This window comes from Chanodichthys erythropterus, chromosome 14, assembly GCF_024489055.1.
Source record: "Chanodichthys erythropterus isolate Z2021 chromosome 14, ASM2448905v1, whole genome shotgun sequence".
Taxonomy (NCBI): domain Eukaryota; kingdom Metazoa; phylum Chordata; class Actinopteri; order Cypriniformes; family Xenocyprididae; genus Chanodichthys; species Chanodichthys erythropterus.
In genome coordinates, this window is record NC_090234.1 from 42,563,442 (window position 1) to 42,582,009 (window position 18,568).

The 18,568-nt window shown below is 34.0% G+C and overlaps 1 protein-coding gene across 3 annotated transcripts in view; it reads left to right on the top strand.

Moving 5' to 3' along the window:
- Positions 1-18,568, top strand: part of nr1i2 (nuclear receptor subfamily 1, group I, member 2) — a 42,481-nt gene that overhangs the window by 13,142 nt on the left and 10,771 nt on the right. The window contains exons 2-9 of one of the 3 annotated variants that reach the window (XM_067410458.1): positions 3,261-5,876; positions 7,113-7,303; positions 10,298-10,428; positions 12,419-12,588; positions 12,699-12,979; positions 13,109-13,254; positions 17,914-18,030; positions 18,432-18,537. In XM_067410458.1, the coding sequence (XP_067266559.1) occupies positions 5,868-5,876; positions 7,113-7,303; positions 10,298-10,428; positions 12,419-12,588; positions 12,699-12,979; positions 13,109-13,254; positions 17,914-18,030; positions 18,432-18,537 (1,151 nt within the window). In that variant the 5' untranslated portion in view covers positions 3,261-5,867. Of the gene's footprint in view, positions 1-3,260; positions 5,877-7,112; positions 7,304-7,761; positions 7,795-10,297; positions 10,429-12,418; positions 12,589-12,698; positions 12,980-13,108; positions 13,255-17,913; positions 18,031-18,431; positions 18,538-18,568 lie in introns of those variants that run through there. The other 2 variants (XM_067410461.1, XM_067410460.1) reach the window with 2 other exon arrangements.

Below are 18,568 nucleotides of genomic sequence, written 5' to 3' on the forward strand. Positions count from 1 at the left end.
AAGTCTTGTTCATTACTTATTGTTAACTAATATAGTTAACTAATGTCAACTAATGAAACCTTATTGTAAAGTGTTACATTCAATTATCATGTCAGGGTATGACAACAAACCATGTTTTAGAAGAAAGATTTATGATGTATGGTCTCAGTTTTTTTTTTTTAATTTTTGGTTTAAAAGAAGGTTACATAGTGAACCATGTCGATACAGGCTGTTAATGTTGTCCCTAATGTGATTTTAGTGTTCTCTGTCCCTCCCCCCTTTATCTCGCTCTCGCTATCTCTTCCTGTCTCTCTCCCCCTCCCACTCCCCCTCCCCAACAAAAGAATTTCAACAGGTTTGGCAACTGGTTATATAACATTTATTTTTGAACTTCCTGGTAATTTTACTGTATCCCAAGAATCAACAGCATTTTTAAATGTCAAAGTCTTGGAATGTGTATATTATGCACTTGAATATAACAATTCATATTCCCAGGAATGCTTCTTTCCATATATGTACTTTAAATTGCAGTTATTCAAGGTTGAACATTTTGTCCTAAGGCATTCAGTATGACGTCATCATAGAGAGCAGAGGTCTATAAATGATCAATGAAATTCAGTGTAGCACTTCAATCAGTGAATAAGTGCACAGTGGAGAGACAAGACCCTGTGAGTAATGAGCACTTAAATATGCTCTGTAAGCCTATATGGTTAAAATTATACACAAGGAAGAACACTTTGAGTAGCTTTGTAATGATAAATATATATGCATTTGTGTAAGAGGACTTCTGGACATGCGGATGAACAGTCTTAACCTGGATAAAGTGTTAGATGAGTGAAATACATTGATGTAAATAAACTGTGCTTGTAATTGCAGATTGCATTAAAGAACTCTGTGATGTGTGTCTCTGTGTGAACAAAGTAAAGTAAATGGATACCATTCAATTTTTTATGATAACAATTTATTAATGCAATATGTGGCATTTTTCTGTAAAAATATGGATCAGCAGAGCATTTTAAAATATATGATAATATATAACAGCTGAAGACTGACATGTTAGTTGAAGGGATGTTCCTGAAGCCTATATCCGGATTCGGAAAGGTATGCAAAATGAGTAACGCATTCTACGGTGCCCCTAGGGACGTTTAGGCTTGCTGCAGTAGTCGGTTACATTACAGATTTCACCTATCACAAGAGATGCTATATAATCAATACTATATAATTGCTACAATACTACATACTATATGTGCAATATCACACTCATAGCTTTGCAATATGCCTATATATCAGCATGGCTGTGATTCGACCGTAGGTAATCACAGCGTGCTGATATACAGCAATATGGCATGGTTACAAGTGTGATATTGCGTTTATACAACAGTTCGACGGCACGAGTGTGTAAATAAATAATAAATTACAACAGATTGTCTTTAAAAAAAACTCTTTAATCTCAAGTTGACAGTTTAACAGTTGAGTCCAAGCCTCCGTTACTAATTCTAAAATGTCACTAACTAGTAACGAAGGGACGCTGAGTTGCTTCATTGAAAACCATTGTACTAGAGTATTATGAGAGAGCGAGTGCATTACCTGCATCTAGCTGATATTCTTCAGGTCAGTCTTATATTCATAATCATAAAATCAGTTTGAATGTCTTTGTCTGTGTCCTTTTAACATTAAGACATTCCCATGACAGCGCTAGTCAGTTTCATCTCATAAGATGTTGTTTAAAGTAAAAACAATATCCTTGTTTCCATGTTTCATAAAAAAAGCCTATAAAAGTCTTTGTGACTGACTGACTCACTCATAAAGACTTTCACTAAAGTCAAAATCACTAATGGACTCTTCTCAATACCAAAAAATACGGCATGTTATTTATATAAAACATTATTTATTGAACAATAATATTTAAATGAACAACAATAGCCATTATAACAGTATAAGAAGTAAAATAGGAAATAAACACAAGCAAACAGTTCAGTCAGATGTATAAAAGCAGTGCTCTAGTTAGTACAGGTGTAAATTAATTTAAGTTGTAAGTTAATTTCAGTGTAAATATAAAGATATGTAACTTACTATAACCCTTTAGACAAATGTATTAGCTCTGGAACAAGTAATAGACTAATAAGACCAAAGATTGCCCGTTTGATATACCCAAAATGAATTATACCTCATATTTAAAGACCATCTACATAAGAGCCAGCGGCAAATTCTCTGTAGAAGCTGTTCTCTGCGGGTACATGAGCGCTAAACAGTCGCTGACGGCCTAAAGCTCACATCTCTGAAAGCATCTTAACAAATGTTCAAAAAGGCGCTATATTTATATATAAACACGCATATCTGAGGTCTAAACAACTAAATTCTCTCCAAAAAAAAAAACCTCTTAAAACTACATTCCATTACAAAATAACAGTAGTATCTATAAAAATATGGTGGGCTTGCTTGTCCGCCTTGACAGCCGCTGTGAGAATGCTGACTGTGGAGTGATTGAAACAGTGAAGTAGTTCCCCTAGCGATACTGGTAAAATATAGCATGACTGGAAATACCTCTCTCAGCCAATCAGATTTGAGAACCAGAAAGAACTGTTGTATGAAACCATATAATTGAAATATTTTTTCCTCTGTTCTCATAATTTTTTCCATCAACTTGTCCCAAAGTTAAGCCCAAAGTATACAGGGGCTGTCGCACTACACTTTTTGTTCCATTGATTGCATTCGCATGGGAAAGCGGGTGAGCAGAAATGCAAGCTCTTGTGAAGAAGTTTTGCATTTCGCTGCGTTTCAAAGTTCATATGTTATTGAACTCTAACCTTCAAATTCATATCATGCAAAGCCGTGTGACCAATAGAAGATCGATAAGTCATAGCATGACCTCATTGCTGAATTAAAAGAACAAATTAAAAAATGTAGTCTTGCAGGAAAGTGGAGTAGCTTGTATGATTTTACATTTTGGATTTATTATTATTTGTTATGTGTTGATTTTTGTTTATTTTTTTTAAAAGTTGCTGCAGAGCGTGATGTCATAGCACAACCAAAGAGATTATGCATGCTCAAACTGTACTTCGCTTACTTTGGTTTTTACATGTGCATGAGGGTCCACGTACAGTAAGCGTGAAAATTTCACACACGCTATCAAATGGAGTATACATTGAAAGGCTATGCATTCGACTGTACACATACACTAGCATTTGTGTGAAAAAAATACACTTTGGGCTTTAAGCACAGACATTTAAATATCGTAGTGTCTTCTTACACTAAGTGCAAATAGTGTCTCTTGTTCGCAGATGCTATTTACACTAGCTCCGCCCACCGATGTCTGGTTGGGCCATTCAAGTTTTAAATAAGACGCAAGGAATTCAACATCTTCAAAGGTGCAGCAGTAGTGAGTAAGGCTCGTGCTTACCTTAAACAGCATAAAGTTCACACAGCTAATATAACCCTCAAAATGGATCTTTACAAAGTGTTCGTCATGCAGCATGTCTAATCGCGTAAGTATGGTATTTATTTGGATGTTTACATTTGATTCTGAATGAGTTTGATAGTGCTCTGTGGCTAAAGCTAACATTACACACTGTTGGAGAGATTTATAAAGAATGAAGTTGTGTTTATGAATTATACAGATTGCAAGTGTTTAAAAAATGAAAATAACAACAGTCTTATCTCTGTGAACACAGTAAGAAACGATGGTAACTTTAACCACATTTAACAATACATTAGCAACATGCTAACGAAACATTTAGAAAGATAATTTACAAATATCACTAAAAATATCATGTTATTATGGATCATGTCAGTTATTATGGCTCCATCTGCCATTTTTCGCTATTGTCCTTGCTTGCTTACCTAGTCTGATGATTCAGCAGTGCACATCCAGACGTCCTGCCCTTGTCTAATGCCTTGAACATGAGCTGGCATATGCAAATATTGAGGGCGTACATATTAATGATCCCGACTGTTACGTAACAGTCGATGTTATGGTGAGATTCGCCTGTTTTTCGGAGGTCTTTTAAACAAATGAGATTTATATAAGGAGGGTTTAAGACCCACTGTACTGAACTCTTGTTATTCAACTGTGCCAAGATAAATTCAGTTTTTAATTCTAGGGCACCTTTAAGATAAGAATTGTTGATTTGTTCCAAAAGTGATTTTCACAATGCAGAAGGTGGTGGAGTAAACAGTGTTGTTAATCTCTAGGGAAAGTGAATAGTGAAAGGGAGGAGGCATTGCTAATGTAGGGATTGAGTAGATAAGAAGAAGGGTAATTGGAGCTGCGGGGGAGGAAAATAAACCTGTGCTCATATTGAATAAAGGCACAGGAAAACTCTCTCTGAATATGGCACATTACTTAACCAACAGGTTATTGCTCTTTGTACCCAGAGAATGAACTCATACTGACCTCACGGAGTTCAGCTGCATGAATTAAGGTTTTAAGATCACGTTCTCAAACAATTCAGCCTCTACTGGTCTCTGTAAAAAAAATAGGTATATGGAAACTGAAAATAAAACATGAGGTGATGTAGTCAAGGCCAAACAGTAAATGCTAAGCTGTGATATCAGTTAGATAATAGTTAAGGATTATTAATTACAATTTTACAGATTGCTTAGCCCAGCTTAAAAAAAATTCTAAGAACATTTTTCTAACAATTTTATTAAGTTATAAAAATGTTATTTTGATCTCTGTATGTTCAAAACGTCCTGTTTTTTGTTTTAAATGGTTATGCGAATGGAATGTTAAGGGAATGTTCCATTTCAAAATATTATAGGAATGTTGCTTTTGAATGTTTTCTGAACATTCTGAAAGAAAAAGTAGCATTTTAAAAAATGAGACAAATGTCCAACTAAAACATTTCAGGTAAAAACATTCCATGAATAATAATATTTTTGTGCTAATGTTTTAAAAACATTAAAAAACAAATGAGAATTGTATTCAAATTCTTAGAACAACATTTCTTTATAACAATGCCAGAACTTTTTGAAAATGGCCCCTTGTTAGCGGGTAGTTCACCCAAAAAGAAAATGTTTACAAGGCAGCTCTTTTATTGTTTTCTTCCTTGAATTAATTGATTCTGTTTACATAATTATTAAGTAAGGGTGTAAATTATAAAGTTTAGGGGTGGGTAATAATTTTTAATGTTTTTAAAAGAAGCCTAATACATGCCTATTGATATATATTTTTAAATGTCATTTATTTCTGTGGTGGGAAGCTGAATTTCAGCATCATTAATCCAGTCTTCATTGTCACATCCTTCAGAAATCATTCATATGGTTATTTTCTGCTTAAGAATGAACATTTATTTATTAATAAATGTTGTTATTAATAAATCCGCTAGGACAAAAGCCTCTGCTAAACGAATAAATTGATTGATTACACAAAAGTCTTTGATTTAACAGTTAAAATTAAATTAAGAATCATTTATTCAGATTAAATTAAAAATGTTTAATCCTCTTTTGTAACAACAAATCTGCTATTTTATTCAACATCATAAAAATATGATATAGTAAAAAACAAAATAATAATAAGAAAAAGAACCAGAAAAGGAAAAAAAAAATAATAGTGCATTTTGTTGTTAGACACAAATAATAACATAATATATATTTATAAATATATATTTATTAATTTTATTTTATTTTTTTCACCTAACCCAACCTTCACCCAACCCTGAATAACTATATAGACTACTATTCTGCAGGCACTTCAGTGTTATGGCTAATAGAGAGGGAGTCTGACTTGACCAATGCTTAGTGGTCCCATGTGGATACCATGGCAACACATAATTTCAGCTTTCTTTGACATGGTGCATGTGTGCATGCGCTGTGTTCTTTCGATAGCTTATTTAGGATAAAGGTCTTGGCCTGGAGGACTCACTCCAGATTTCTGCATTTCTTGGATCATGCAAAGGGTATGTTTCCTGAACTTTGAACACCTACTCTGTTTTAAGTTTTAAAGTGACAGCCATGATTTTTTCAGCCTAGTCATAATAACTGTGTAATGATTATGTGATGATTGATGATTGTTTTATTCACTGTGATTTTATCATTTGAGTGTTTATGATTAGATGGGAAGGTTGTTTAGAAGTTTTCATCTCTGTGAATGTGATATTTGTGTTTCATACACTAATGTAATGTTCATAATTGTCTTAATAGTTTAAATTCTTTCATGGCATTTATTGATGACTCATGACAGGTGGATCATAATTGAACAGGAATGAATCAGAAAGGTTTTTTTTTTTTTTTTTTAATATCATCAGACCATTTAAATCAATGGTTGTTTCTTAAAAGCAATGACAAGAGTTCATGAAATTTGAATTGCCACACCAAATGCTTTTGAATTGTTTTATAGATTGTGTATAATGGCAGTCACATTATCTTTCGCTTTCTGTCCTTGTCTCCCTTTTAGAACCAGTTCAAAAAGGGTGCCAACATAATTTAAATATTACATTTTAATAAAGAATGTCATTTTTCGTCAAGCTCTTTATTGTCATTGAACGTGTACAGTGAGATTATTATGTACCGTACTCTAGAGAATTGCATTGCATTCAACTGAAATATATATTAGTGATATATTTAATGTGTGTATATATATATATATATATATATATATATATATATATATATATATATATATATATATATATATATATATATATATATATTAAACATGCATAAGTATAACAAATGCTTAATGCTAAATAGACAAATGCAAAAGTGTTGCATTGGAGATGAGTTGACTCAAGGCAATTCAGAATAATATTAACATTCTGTACTGAGGCAGTGCAAATATTATGTCTGTGGATATTGTTTGCTGGAGGCAGATTCTGAGGTTGTTCAAATATTATGAGGATGTCAAAAGGTTAATATTAAAGCAGGAGCTAGAATTAACAGTAGTGCAGTATGAAGTACTTGCAGTGATTTTGGTCATAATGCTGTATGTTTTATGGTATTTGTACACCATTACCATCACCATATTACTTCTGAGTCATTTGAAATACAGTAAATGTAGCTAGTAGTTTAGTAAATGCAGTTTTTGGTTTATTCAAGTAATCTTTGCATGAAGTCATATTATATGTTGACACAACAAATATATGGGTGCAAATGAGCCATATGAGTGATGTAGTGACTTTTGCCTTGTGTTGCAGTGCTTACTTCAGCTCAAGATGAGTAAAGAAATGGAGGAGCTTTCTCCCCTGGGCGACTCGGGGCACGGTGATGGGTCTGAGGAAGAAACAGAGGAAGATGATGAGCCCAAAATTTGTCAAGTATGCGGTGACAAATCCACAGGTTACCACTTTAACGCCATGACCTGTGAGGGCTGCAAAGGCTTCTTTAGGTGAGTGAGCAAACAGCAGCGGTAATTGTTGTAATTGAAGCTAATTTACTTACCCTCATGTCGTTGTGAACCCGCTTGACCCTTTTTTCTTCTGTGGAAAACCAAAGGAGATATTTAGCAGAACATCCCCGCTGAATCCCTATTAAAAAAAAAAACAAAACAGCCTCTCGTCTCCTTTCCTGCTTATGCAACGTTAGCTGACGCTACAATTTTATTTTTAATTCATTAATTTATTTTTTGCTAACATCGCAGGCTTGCCTTTAAGTGGCTTTGCTGGCATGCTGCCTCCTTTATGCTGGTCTGCTTCGTGTTTCTAGACCCAGTAACATTCAAAGACATACACACATCTAAAACGATAAGAGGAATAAAATCATTATAATACATAGAGCGATTAGAAGGTGTCTTATGTGACAGTGTTACAACAGAACAGGATTAATATCTCCTATTGTTTTCCACAGAAGAAAGCCATACAAGTTTGGAGTGACATAATGGTGAGTAATTTGTGACATAATTTTCATTTTTGGGTGAACTATCCTTTAACCCAACCAGTAGGAACAAAGCAAAATAGTTTCCATAATAAGCCACAGAGAAATTGTTCTCTTTCTAAACAGGAAATGTGAAATATGACCTTCAGGATGTACACAGAGCTTTTAAAAACTATTAAATCATCACTTCATTTTTTATTATGATTTGCATCAAATTTGTGAAAGCAACCTTGAAAAGAGAAAATAATTATAGGGTAGTTGTGCATCTGAATTTGTGACCAACCCACATGCATCACAGCACATTTTGTGCGTCCAACTGCATACATACAGTAATTGTTTGTTTCCTAAGATGCCTTCAGCATATTTAAAAACATGAGAACAGTGCTGATGTCACAGTGGGGTGGCTGCAATAAAGCACGTAACAACAGAGTACACCAAGATCAATATTTAATTATAAATGCTCAATCTTTAACTATAAATACTTCCAATCTTTAATTATAAATACCAAACATAAATGATACTGGACAAAAAAACAGACAGAACTCAGGGATTAAATACACAGGGAGAGATAATAATCAGAACTAGGAACAGGAACAAAACAACCAAGTAAACTGACACAGAAGCACATCCTGATATTGCTGAGTTAGATGCGTTCCTGGGTCAACATATTTTGTTGATCCTGGAACAAAATTCTAGTCTGAAAATTTAGTCTTAACCCTATTCCTATCCCTAAACTAACCGTACCCATATGTTATCCCAAAAAGCAGAGGGAAATGATAGATGAATAACACTGATGTAGAAGCAACAATTCATGATTTTAAGCCTAAACTTGACATAATCTGTAAACTTGTCCCTCAAATGTAATTGGTTGATTTGAATGTTGTTCCAGGATCAACAAAAATGTTGACCCAGGAACATGTTGAACTCAGCAATATCAGGTTATGCAACACAGAGCACAGGCATAAGAGCACAGGTAACAATGTGAAAACCAAACCAAGACAGAACTTATAGAGAGAGAGAGAGAGAGAGATGGCATAATTAATAGCAAGGTCAGCTCGTAAAGAAATAGTTCACCCAAAAATGACAAAAATTATTTACTCACCCTCATGTCTTTACAAAAATGTTTGACTTGTTTTTTATTCTCTGGAACACATATTTGGAAGATTGTGGATTTTTTGCACACACAATGAATGTCAAATTGGTACAGTGGTATTTTGTACTCCATCGACTTTCATTGAATGGACAAAAACAGCTGAAATGTTCTTCAAAAAATGATGGCAGAATTTTTATTTATGGGTGAACTATTCTTGTAGCCAGGGATTAGGAGCAAAAAAATTTCATTGAAAGATATTTAAAATAAGGGGTCAAACATTCATAGTAGCATTTGTCTGAATTCTATTCTATTCTATTCTTTTGTTGGCTAGTTATTGTATATTTTTAGTATAAGTTTAGTGCAACACTCAGTTCTTAACTTAGCAAGTCTCTAAGTGGCTGCAGGATTGCTTAGATTGTTTTAATAAGATTTAAATATTTTTAACTTAATTTTAATGCTAAAAATACATAAAATCTAGGTATAAACTCTTTTATTTAAAACTATTTAAATGTGTTTAAGTGCATTAATAATAATGATAATAATAATATAAACTGTTTTATTAAATAATATACAGTTCTTGAAATTTCTGGAGTAATATATATATATCATTTGCTCTAGCAGTGCAGCGTGACCCTCCATCTTCCCCAGCTCCACCTGTATAGATCTGTATTCTATATATTGTACAGCAGCAGCATGTCTTACTTGCTCACAGCAGTGTGTCGTGTATGGATTGACAGTAGCAAGTCCCGTACTTGCTCTGCAGCAGCAATCTATCCTGCCATGACGAAACATATTAACATTGTCAAATCCATTAAAGTGCCAAACACTCAGAGAGTTGTCATAACATAAATATATTGCCACTCCCAGTTCTGTTTGAAAAACTGAAACCAAGCAACTTTATCACAATTACAGCAGAACGAACCAGAAGAAATACTATAGCTTATAAGTGGGCCCTTTGAATATTGTGTTGGACAGTGGGGGGCCTTCAGGTCAAAAAAGATTGAGAACCACTGGTTTAGTGTGTATGCAGACTCGATAGTGACCTGTTTCTGACTCATTTGTTCTGTATTTGCTTTCGACATTGCGTACAACAAATTATTCAAATGAACTAGAACTAGCAAAGCATTTATTATGTTATAATATTTGATGTATTATACAGTTACTTGTTGATTAGATTTAAATATATTGAGAATTTGTTTCAGTTCATTTTCAAATAAATTGAAGCATTTGATAAATAGACATGGACAACATACAATGTGTTCTATGGGTAGAATTACATTTACCTTGTGAATGTAAAATGCTCATGAAAATATGGCCCTTGAATTAAGTTAATGTCTGACAATGGTCATGACGTATCATTTTCTGCAGCCCTGCATCAGTGTGATTCATTATGTGTTTGTTTGTGCCTATTGTAAGGCGTGCCATGAAGCGACCCGCACAGCTCTGCTGCCCATTTCAGAATGCCTGCGTAATCACCAAGAGCAACAGGAGACAGTGCCAATCCTGCCGTCTACAGAAATGCCTCTCAATCGGCATGAAGAGGGAGCGTAAGTTTAATTGCACCTTACTTTTCATGTTCCCTAACTGCTAGCTGCTCTCACACAGAGTGTATTGTTCACACACCAATTTAGCCATTTTATTTTCACCAGGACCTTCATGGCAAATAAAAAGCAATACGCAATGAGAGTGCCACATTCTGTTATAAAACAGCAGCGGCAACGTGATTAAAGACACAAATGTTTGATTAATTGTTAGCATAATAATAGTAATCAGAATAATGAATGTTCTACTGTCGAATGATTTGTTCCAGATAAGTCTATAGACTGTGTACGGTTGTCAAGCAACATAACAACTCGCCGTTTTAATATTAAATTGTGCATTTACCAGCATTTTACATTTAAATCTGTTTAAATCTGTTTAAAACCTTATTACTTAACCCAGTTAGCCTTATCTCATGTTCTTGCATGTGTGATGTATTAAAGGTGCCGTCAAACGTTTTTTCACAAGATGTAATATAAGTCTAAGGTTCCCCTAAATGTGTCTGTGAAGTTTCAGCTCAAAATACCCCATAGATTTTTTTTTATTCATTTTTTTAACTGCCCATTTTGGGGCATAATTAGAAATGCATCGATTCAGGCTGTGGCCCCTTTAAATGCTCACGCTCCCGCCCACGGAGCTCGCGCTTGCCTTAAACAGTGCATTAACAAAGTTTACACTGCTAATAAAAAATGAATCTTTACAAAGTGTTCGTCATGCATGCGTCGGATTATGTGAGTATTGTATTTATTTGGATGTTTACATTTGATTCTGAATGAGTTTGAGGCTGTGATTCGTGGCTAACGGCTAATGCTACACTGTTGGAGAGATTTATAAAGAATGAAGTTGTGTTTATGAATTATACAGACTGCAAGTGTTTAAAAATGAAAATAGCGACGGCTCTCTTGTCTCCGTGAATACAGTAAGAAACGATGGTAACTTTAACCACATTTAACAGTACAATTTACAAATATCACTAAAAACATCATGTTATCAAGGATCATGTCAGTTATTATCGCTCCATCTATTTTTTTCTATTGTCCTTGCTTGCTTACCTAGTCTGATGATTCAGCTGTGCACAGATCCAGACGTTAATACTGGCTGGCCTTGTCTAATGCCTTTCATAATGTTGGAAACATGAGCTGGCATATGCAAATATTGGGGCGTACATATTAATGATCCCGACTGTTACGTAACAGTCGGTGTTATGTTGAGATTCGCCTGTTTTTCGGAAGTCTTTTAAACAAATGAGATTTATATAAGAAGGAGGAAACAATGGGGTTTGAAACTCAATGTATGTCTTTTCCATGTACTGAACTCTTGTTATTTAACTATGCCAAGATAAATTCAATTCAATTTTTTATTCTAGAGCACCTTTAAACATGTTTAATGCATAATACAATTGAATCATTTTATTCATCAAGGATGGATCAAACTGATCAAAAGTGACAGTAAAGGCATTTATTATATTACAAAAGGTTTCTTGTTTCAGATAAATGCTGATCTTTTGAACTTTCAAGAATCCTGAAAAAAAAAAAATATGTAAAACATATAAAGCAGAACTGTTTTCAACATTGATAAAAATAAGAAAGGTTTCTTGAACGTAAATTCATCATATTAGATTGATTTCTGAAGATCATGTGACAATGAAGACTGGAGTAATGATGCTAAAATTTCAGCTTTGCCATCACAGGAATACATTATTATAACCTTTATTTAACCAAGAAAAAACTCTTGAGATTTAAAATCTCTTTTACAAGAGGGCCAGGCAGCACACTTAAAAAATGTAAACATGAAAACCAACACATTAATTACATATACAAAAATGTACACAATAACAGTTGAAAACAAGTAAATCTTTAACTAAATAATTTAAAATACTTTTTTTATCTTGTAACTGCTTTCAGTCAGATGGAGCAGCATAACTCAACAAGGCAAGGGCTTTTCATTTGGAAATAAACCTTAAAACTTCACTTTGATTCATGTGGTTCTGTTCCTCAGTGATCATGTCGGATGAGGCCGTGGAGAAGCGCAGGATGCAGATCAGGAGGAAGAGGAAGCAGGAAGAGCCCGTAATGCTCTCCCCTCAACAGGAAGCTGTCATAAAGGAGCTGGTCGCCGCACATCGAAAGACTTTCGACATGACTTGCACCCAATTCATTCAGTTTCGGGTAACATATTTACTTTATTTTGTTTGTCCGATTGAGATCCTGACTAATGTATCTACTGAAATATGTTTTATAAGCACTGTATTCCTTTATCGGTGGTTTTATGTCCACAGCCTTTAGATCGGGATCAAAAATCCACGTCTGAAAACAGTCGAGAACCAAAAAGCGGCAGGTCTTGCACAATTATGTATAAACCACCACCCGAAGAGGCAATTCAGCGTACCTTCAGCTTTTCCTCCCTCTCATCCCCTTCCTCCAGCCCTCAGAGTCTTGAAAGTAAAGAGAGGAAGTGGCTTAAAAGTGCCATTTTCACCTCTCTGCCACATTTTGCAGACCTCACAACATACATGATTAAGAACATAATCAACTTCAGCAAGACACTTCCAATGTTCAGGTGAATACTGGCCCTCTTACACCTGAGATAAAGATTCATCACCGGTGGTTTGGTCACACATTTTTTTTTTTGGTCACTGCCAAGCAGCTTGTCTGTGACAAATTTATAATGAAGTTGTGTTTTCCACAGGGCTCTGGTCATCGAGGACCAGATCTCGCTGCTGAAAGGCGCCACCTTTGAGATCATTCTGATTCACTTCAACATGTTCTTTAATGAGGTGACGGGTATTTGGGAGTGCGGCCCACTGCAGTACTGCCTGGATGACGCCATGCGAGGTAAGCGTCTGCACAGGTCTCCATGAACTTCAGGGTCAGATTGGGGTGGGTGGTGTAAACAAAATCAAATATAGTATATTCTACCATTCAGAAGTTTGAGGTCGATAAGATTTTTTTAAAAGAAGTTAATATTTCTATTCACCAAGGATACATAAAATTGATCAAAAGTGACATTTATAATTTTACAAAGGATTTTTATTTTTTAGGATTTTATTTTTAATTTTATTTTTATTTCAAATAAATGCTATTCATCACAGAATGAAAAAAAAAATCTAGCATGATTTTCACAAAAATATTAATCAGCACAATATTGATAATAATCAGAAATGTTTCTTGAGCAGCAAATCATATTAGAATGATTTCTGAAGGATCATGTGACATGGAGTAATGATGCTGAAAATCACATGGAATAAATTACATTTCAAAATATATTCAAATAGAAAACAGTTATTTTAAATGATAATAATGTTTCACAATATTGCTGTGTTTTACTGTATTTTATTGATCAAATAATGCAATCAAATTGTAATAAATTTAAACTTTCATATTTTTCTGGACAGTCAGCAAAAAATTGAATTAATTCTAAAGAATTGTGTAGTAATGATTATTTTGTATCAACTCTGAATTAAATACTCCTCATTGGATTATTTTTGTTGTTGTTGTTTGTTTGGAACAAACAATCAAAGGTAATTGTTAATAGATCCTAACCAGAAGTCTGGGATCAGTGGAGAAACCACTTCACATAATATAACACTTGAGCTAAAGAACATAGAGGACAAAAGACAAAAAAAAAAAAAACGGATGCTACCAACTGTAAATTCCATTTAGATAAGTCACATTAATGCTGTACTTTGTAATGTAAACTGTCCCCAAAAAGAGAGAGAGAGAGAGAAACTGAATTTAACAACACTTGTTTGAGACACATCCTGTTCTGTATGTTCACGTTACTCCATATTTGTTCATCGCTCTCATGTTTAAATTTGTACCATTACACAGCACTATGGATAGATAGATGGATAGATAGATAGATAGATAGATAGATAGATAGATAGATAGATAGATAGATAGATAGATAGATAGATAGATAGATAGATAGATAGATAGATAGATAGATAGATAGATAGATAGATAGATAGATAGATAGATAGATAGATAGATAGATAAAGAAAGAAAGGCGAGTATAACCACACAAAGAAAAGAAAATAGGAGCACTTTAATGAGACAGTGAAAGGATCTCTGCCCCCTGCCACTGACATAACACTCCAGTTAAGAGGAGGAAGGAAGCGATGGAGGAGAGCACAGGAGGAAGGAGGGGGATAAACCCCTTACAGCGCTAGAGAGGTGTTTGGAGCACAGCAGGGAAATATCTGAAGATAATGAGGGAGATAGAGGCAGTGTGGCAATGCCGTAGAGCAAAAAACAAAAGAAAAAAACAGGTGAACAGAATAGCCAGGCTTTCTTTAAAATGACTCTGTGAAGCTGTTTCTGTTCCTGCCCTACTGTTTTTAATGTATGCGTCAATCGGTGCGTGTTTATTGGCTTCTTCATTACTTTAAATGGGATTGTGTCATGTAAATTTCATTTTAAAGCGTATTTTGGTCACACTATGGGCCCTATTTTAACAATCTAAGAGCATGGTGTAAAGCGCACTTAGGGTGTGCCTGAATCTAAGGGTTTTCTTTTAAGAATATTGGGTAGCTTAACTGCTCGGTACAAACAAGGGACTCATGAACAGCCATCACAAAACATAAAAACAGTCATGGATCATCCAGGTAACCACACACAGTATTAAGAACCAATGGTTCACAAACTTTTGAGCAGGTTGTTTTTATAAATTCAGCTATTTTTTTTTTTTTGTCTTGTGTATTAAACATTTTTTTATGTAAAATATCTTGCTCAGGACAGTACTAAATAAAAAAATAGCATGCATATTTAATGATCCCTCTTATTTTGTTAAAATTATCCACAGATTATTTCACAGATTCTGCAAGGGGTTCACAAACTTTCAAGCAGCACTGTATATAATTGTTAGGTACAAACAATGTACTTATTGTCTTCCAGTTGTATTGCAAAACACTTAGTTTACTTTCAAATGAAAATTACCCCAAGTTTACCCACCCTCAAGCCATCCTAGGTGTATATGACTTTCTTCATTCTGATAACACAGTTATATTAATAAATATCCGGACGCATCCAAGCTTTATAATGGCAGTGAACAGGGGCAATGGAAAAAGTGCTTCTATCCATCATAAACGTACTCCACATGGCTCCGGGGGGTTCATAAATGCCTTCTGAAGCGACGAGATGCGTTTGTGTGTGAAAAATATCTACATTTAACAAAGTATAAAGTAAAATATCTAGCTTCCGCCAGACCACCTTCCATGTTCAACTTACGAAAAAAGTGTAAATGACACAGCGGGAATATGGGGGGAGGGGGGGAGTCTATGTGTTCCTCACCCAGTGGCAGAACTGGGAACTGGGAAACCAGTTTGAAAACAGTCATTACTTTTGCTGGAAACGAACACTTCAGCTTTACAAATGTAAAGCTTTTTATGTTGCATACTGCAAAAATGTAAATTATGTGTCAGTGAACAGAGAGAGTTTGGGATGTAATGCAGTGAAACTGGTTGACGTGTAACCCGTGTGTGAAAGTTTTAACCTGTCACAAGCCAAGTATGCTACTGTGTAACTTGCTTATGTCACTAGCATGAGTTATGACTTTTAAAGGGGTCATATCACAGAAATTAAAATTTCTATAAAAAAAAAATAAATAAAATACTGTAAATACTATGTTTACACTAATGGCCAAAAGTTTGGGATTGGTAAGATTTTTTAATGCTTTTGAAAGAAGTCTCTTATGCTCAAAACTGACTTTATTTGATAAAAATATAGTAAAATGAATAACATTGTGAAATATTATTACAGTTTAAAATGACTGTTTTCTATTGGAATATATGTTAAAATATAATTTATTCCTGTGTTGCAAAGCTGAATTTTTAGCATCATTACTCCAGTCTTCAGTGTCACGTGATCATTCAGAAATCATATCATTATTTCTTTTTTGGGGACATGGTGATACAGATTTCTTTCAGGATATTTTTATGAATAGAGTTCAAAAGAAAAAAAGAAAATGGCTTTTATTTATTTTGTAACACTATAACTGTCTTTCATTTGATCAATTTAATGCATCCATGCTGAATAAAAGTATTAATTTCTTTAAAACTTACTGTCCCTAAAGTAGTGTATGTTCTGCATTTTTTGTCAGACAGATGACTACATATGTTTAGAACCTTCAAGACTTAAAGGCACAGCAGCTAAAATTGGACCTGTTTAATTCTTAGGGACAGTGAAAATGTGGAAAATAGTAATATTACTGACTATAAGTAGAACTCAAGGAGGCAAATACATTATAAATATATATAGAATTAAATATGTGTCATGCTTTTAATATTGTATATTTATGTATCTTAGAATTACTTAAACTTGTCTGTTGCTTTTCCAGAGCTTACAGTCACCATTAGCATTTCCTTGCTTTCAGTGACATCGTTGTGGCTCTTTCTATTGAAAGGACTCATATGTGGCATAACCAGAGCCCATGATGCCATTATTTTCTCTTTACATTTGCTTCTCAAGGCTGTGAAGTTTCTGTAGTAGCTAGAGAAGTGGCATTTCAATACATATTGACTAATTACTCTCCATCTCAACACTCTTTAATAGGCTGCTATAAAATTCATTCTGAATTGAATGCCCCGCTGTATGTCATCACCCTGACAACCAAATTCATACAGCTGTCATTCACAACAGCTCATCGGTTTAATGAAACCTTGCATTGTTTCTAACCAAACAGATGTGACTGCTTTACAAAATCCCTGTATAGTCTAAAATGTAATGAAATTAATGAATTTATTTTATTTTATTATGAACATTTACCATATATTTCAAATAATCTGAGCTAGACACATTGAGATTTGTTTTTTTTTATTTTTCTATTTTTATTTAACATCTGAGATAGATACTTAGAACTGTTACAAAAGATTAATCTCATCAGTGTTATGTACTATTATAGTATTTTTTTATTATTATTATTATTTTGAATTAGCTTTTATTTATAGTATTTATATATATATATATATATATATATATATATATATATATATATATATATATATATATATATATATATATATATATATATATATATATATATATATATATATGTTTTGAGTTTTCTTTTTAATTGTAGTAATTTGATGTGCTTTCGTTGTTTTAATACATCTATTTAGCGTTCCGTTTTAGTAATTTTAGTTAATTTTCAGTTAGTTGCCAAGTTAGCCTTTCTAATATTGTTCGTTTTTATCTAATATTTTATTTTATTTTATTTAATCTCTATTTCAATGAAAGAAAACTATTTTTAATAGTTTTAATTTTAGTTAACTGCAATTTGTCTGCCCTTTAAAAAATGTTTTCCTTGTAAAAACTAAAATATCAGTATTGAATTTATAAATAAAATATTGAAATATATGAATCTTAGGTGACTTTTCATGTTTCAGCATGTGTCGCACTCAGTACATCATGTACCAGTTTGTCTATTTTTTTTTTTAATCTTTATCCTTTTCCCATAATTTGTCATTTGTTCCTTATTCCTCCTCCACCGGACAGCTGGTTTTCAGCGCCATCTGCTGGACCCTATGATGAATTTCCATTACACACTGCGCAAGCTTCACTTGCATGAAGAGGAGTATGTGCTGATGCAGGCCATCTCGCTCTTCTCACCAGGTACCTCAGATGAAGCTCACCATACACATGAACACACATGAGCCGCTGTTTAGAGGGATAGTTCACCAGAAAATGACAATTCTGTCATCATTAACTCACCTTTAAGTTATTCTAAACCTGTATGAGTTTTCTGATGAACACATAAGAAGATATTTTGAAGAATGTTGGTAGCCAAACAGTTGATAGACCCCATTGACTTCCATAGTACTTTTTATTTCATACTGTGGAAGTCAATGGGGACTAGCAACTGTTTGGTTACCAACATTCTTCAAAAAATCCTCTTATGTATTCAACAGAAGAAAGAACAACAGGTTTAGTACAAGTTGAGGGTAAATGATAACAGCATTGTGGTTTTTAGGTGAACTAACCTTTTAACCTCTCACGTGTGTGTTCATCCACAGATCGCCCTGGTGTGACTCATCACAGTGACATCGACCGTAACCAGGAAACACTAGCTATCACCCTGAAGACGTACATCGAGGCCAAGAGGGCTGAGCCAGATAAACAGTAAGGACGCTTTCTTTCCATCTCATTAGGA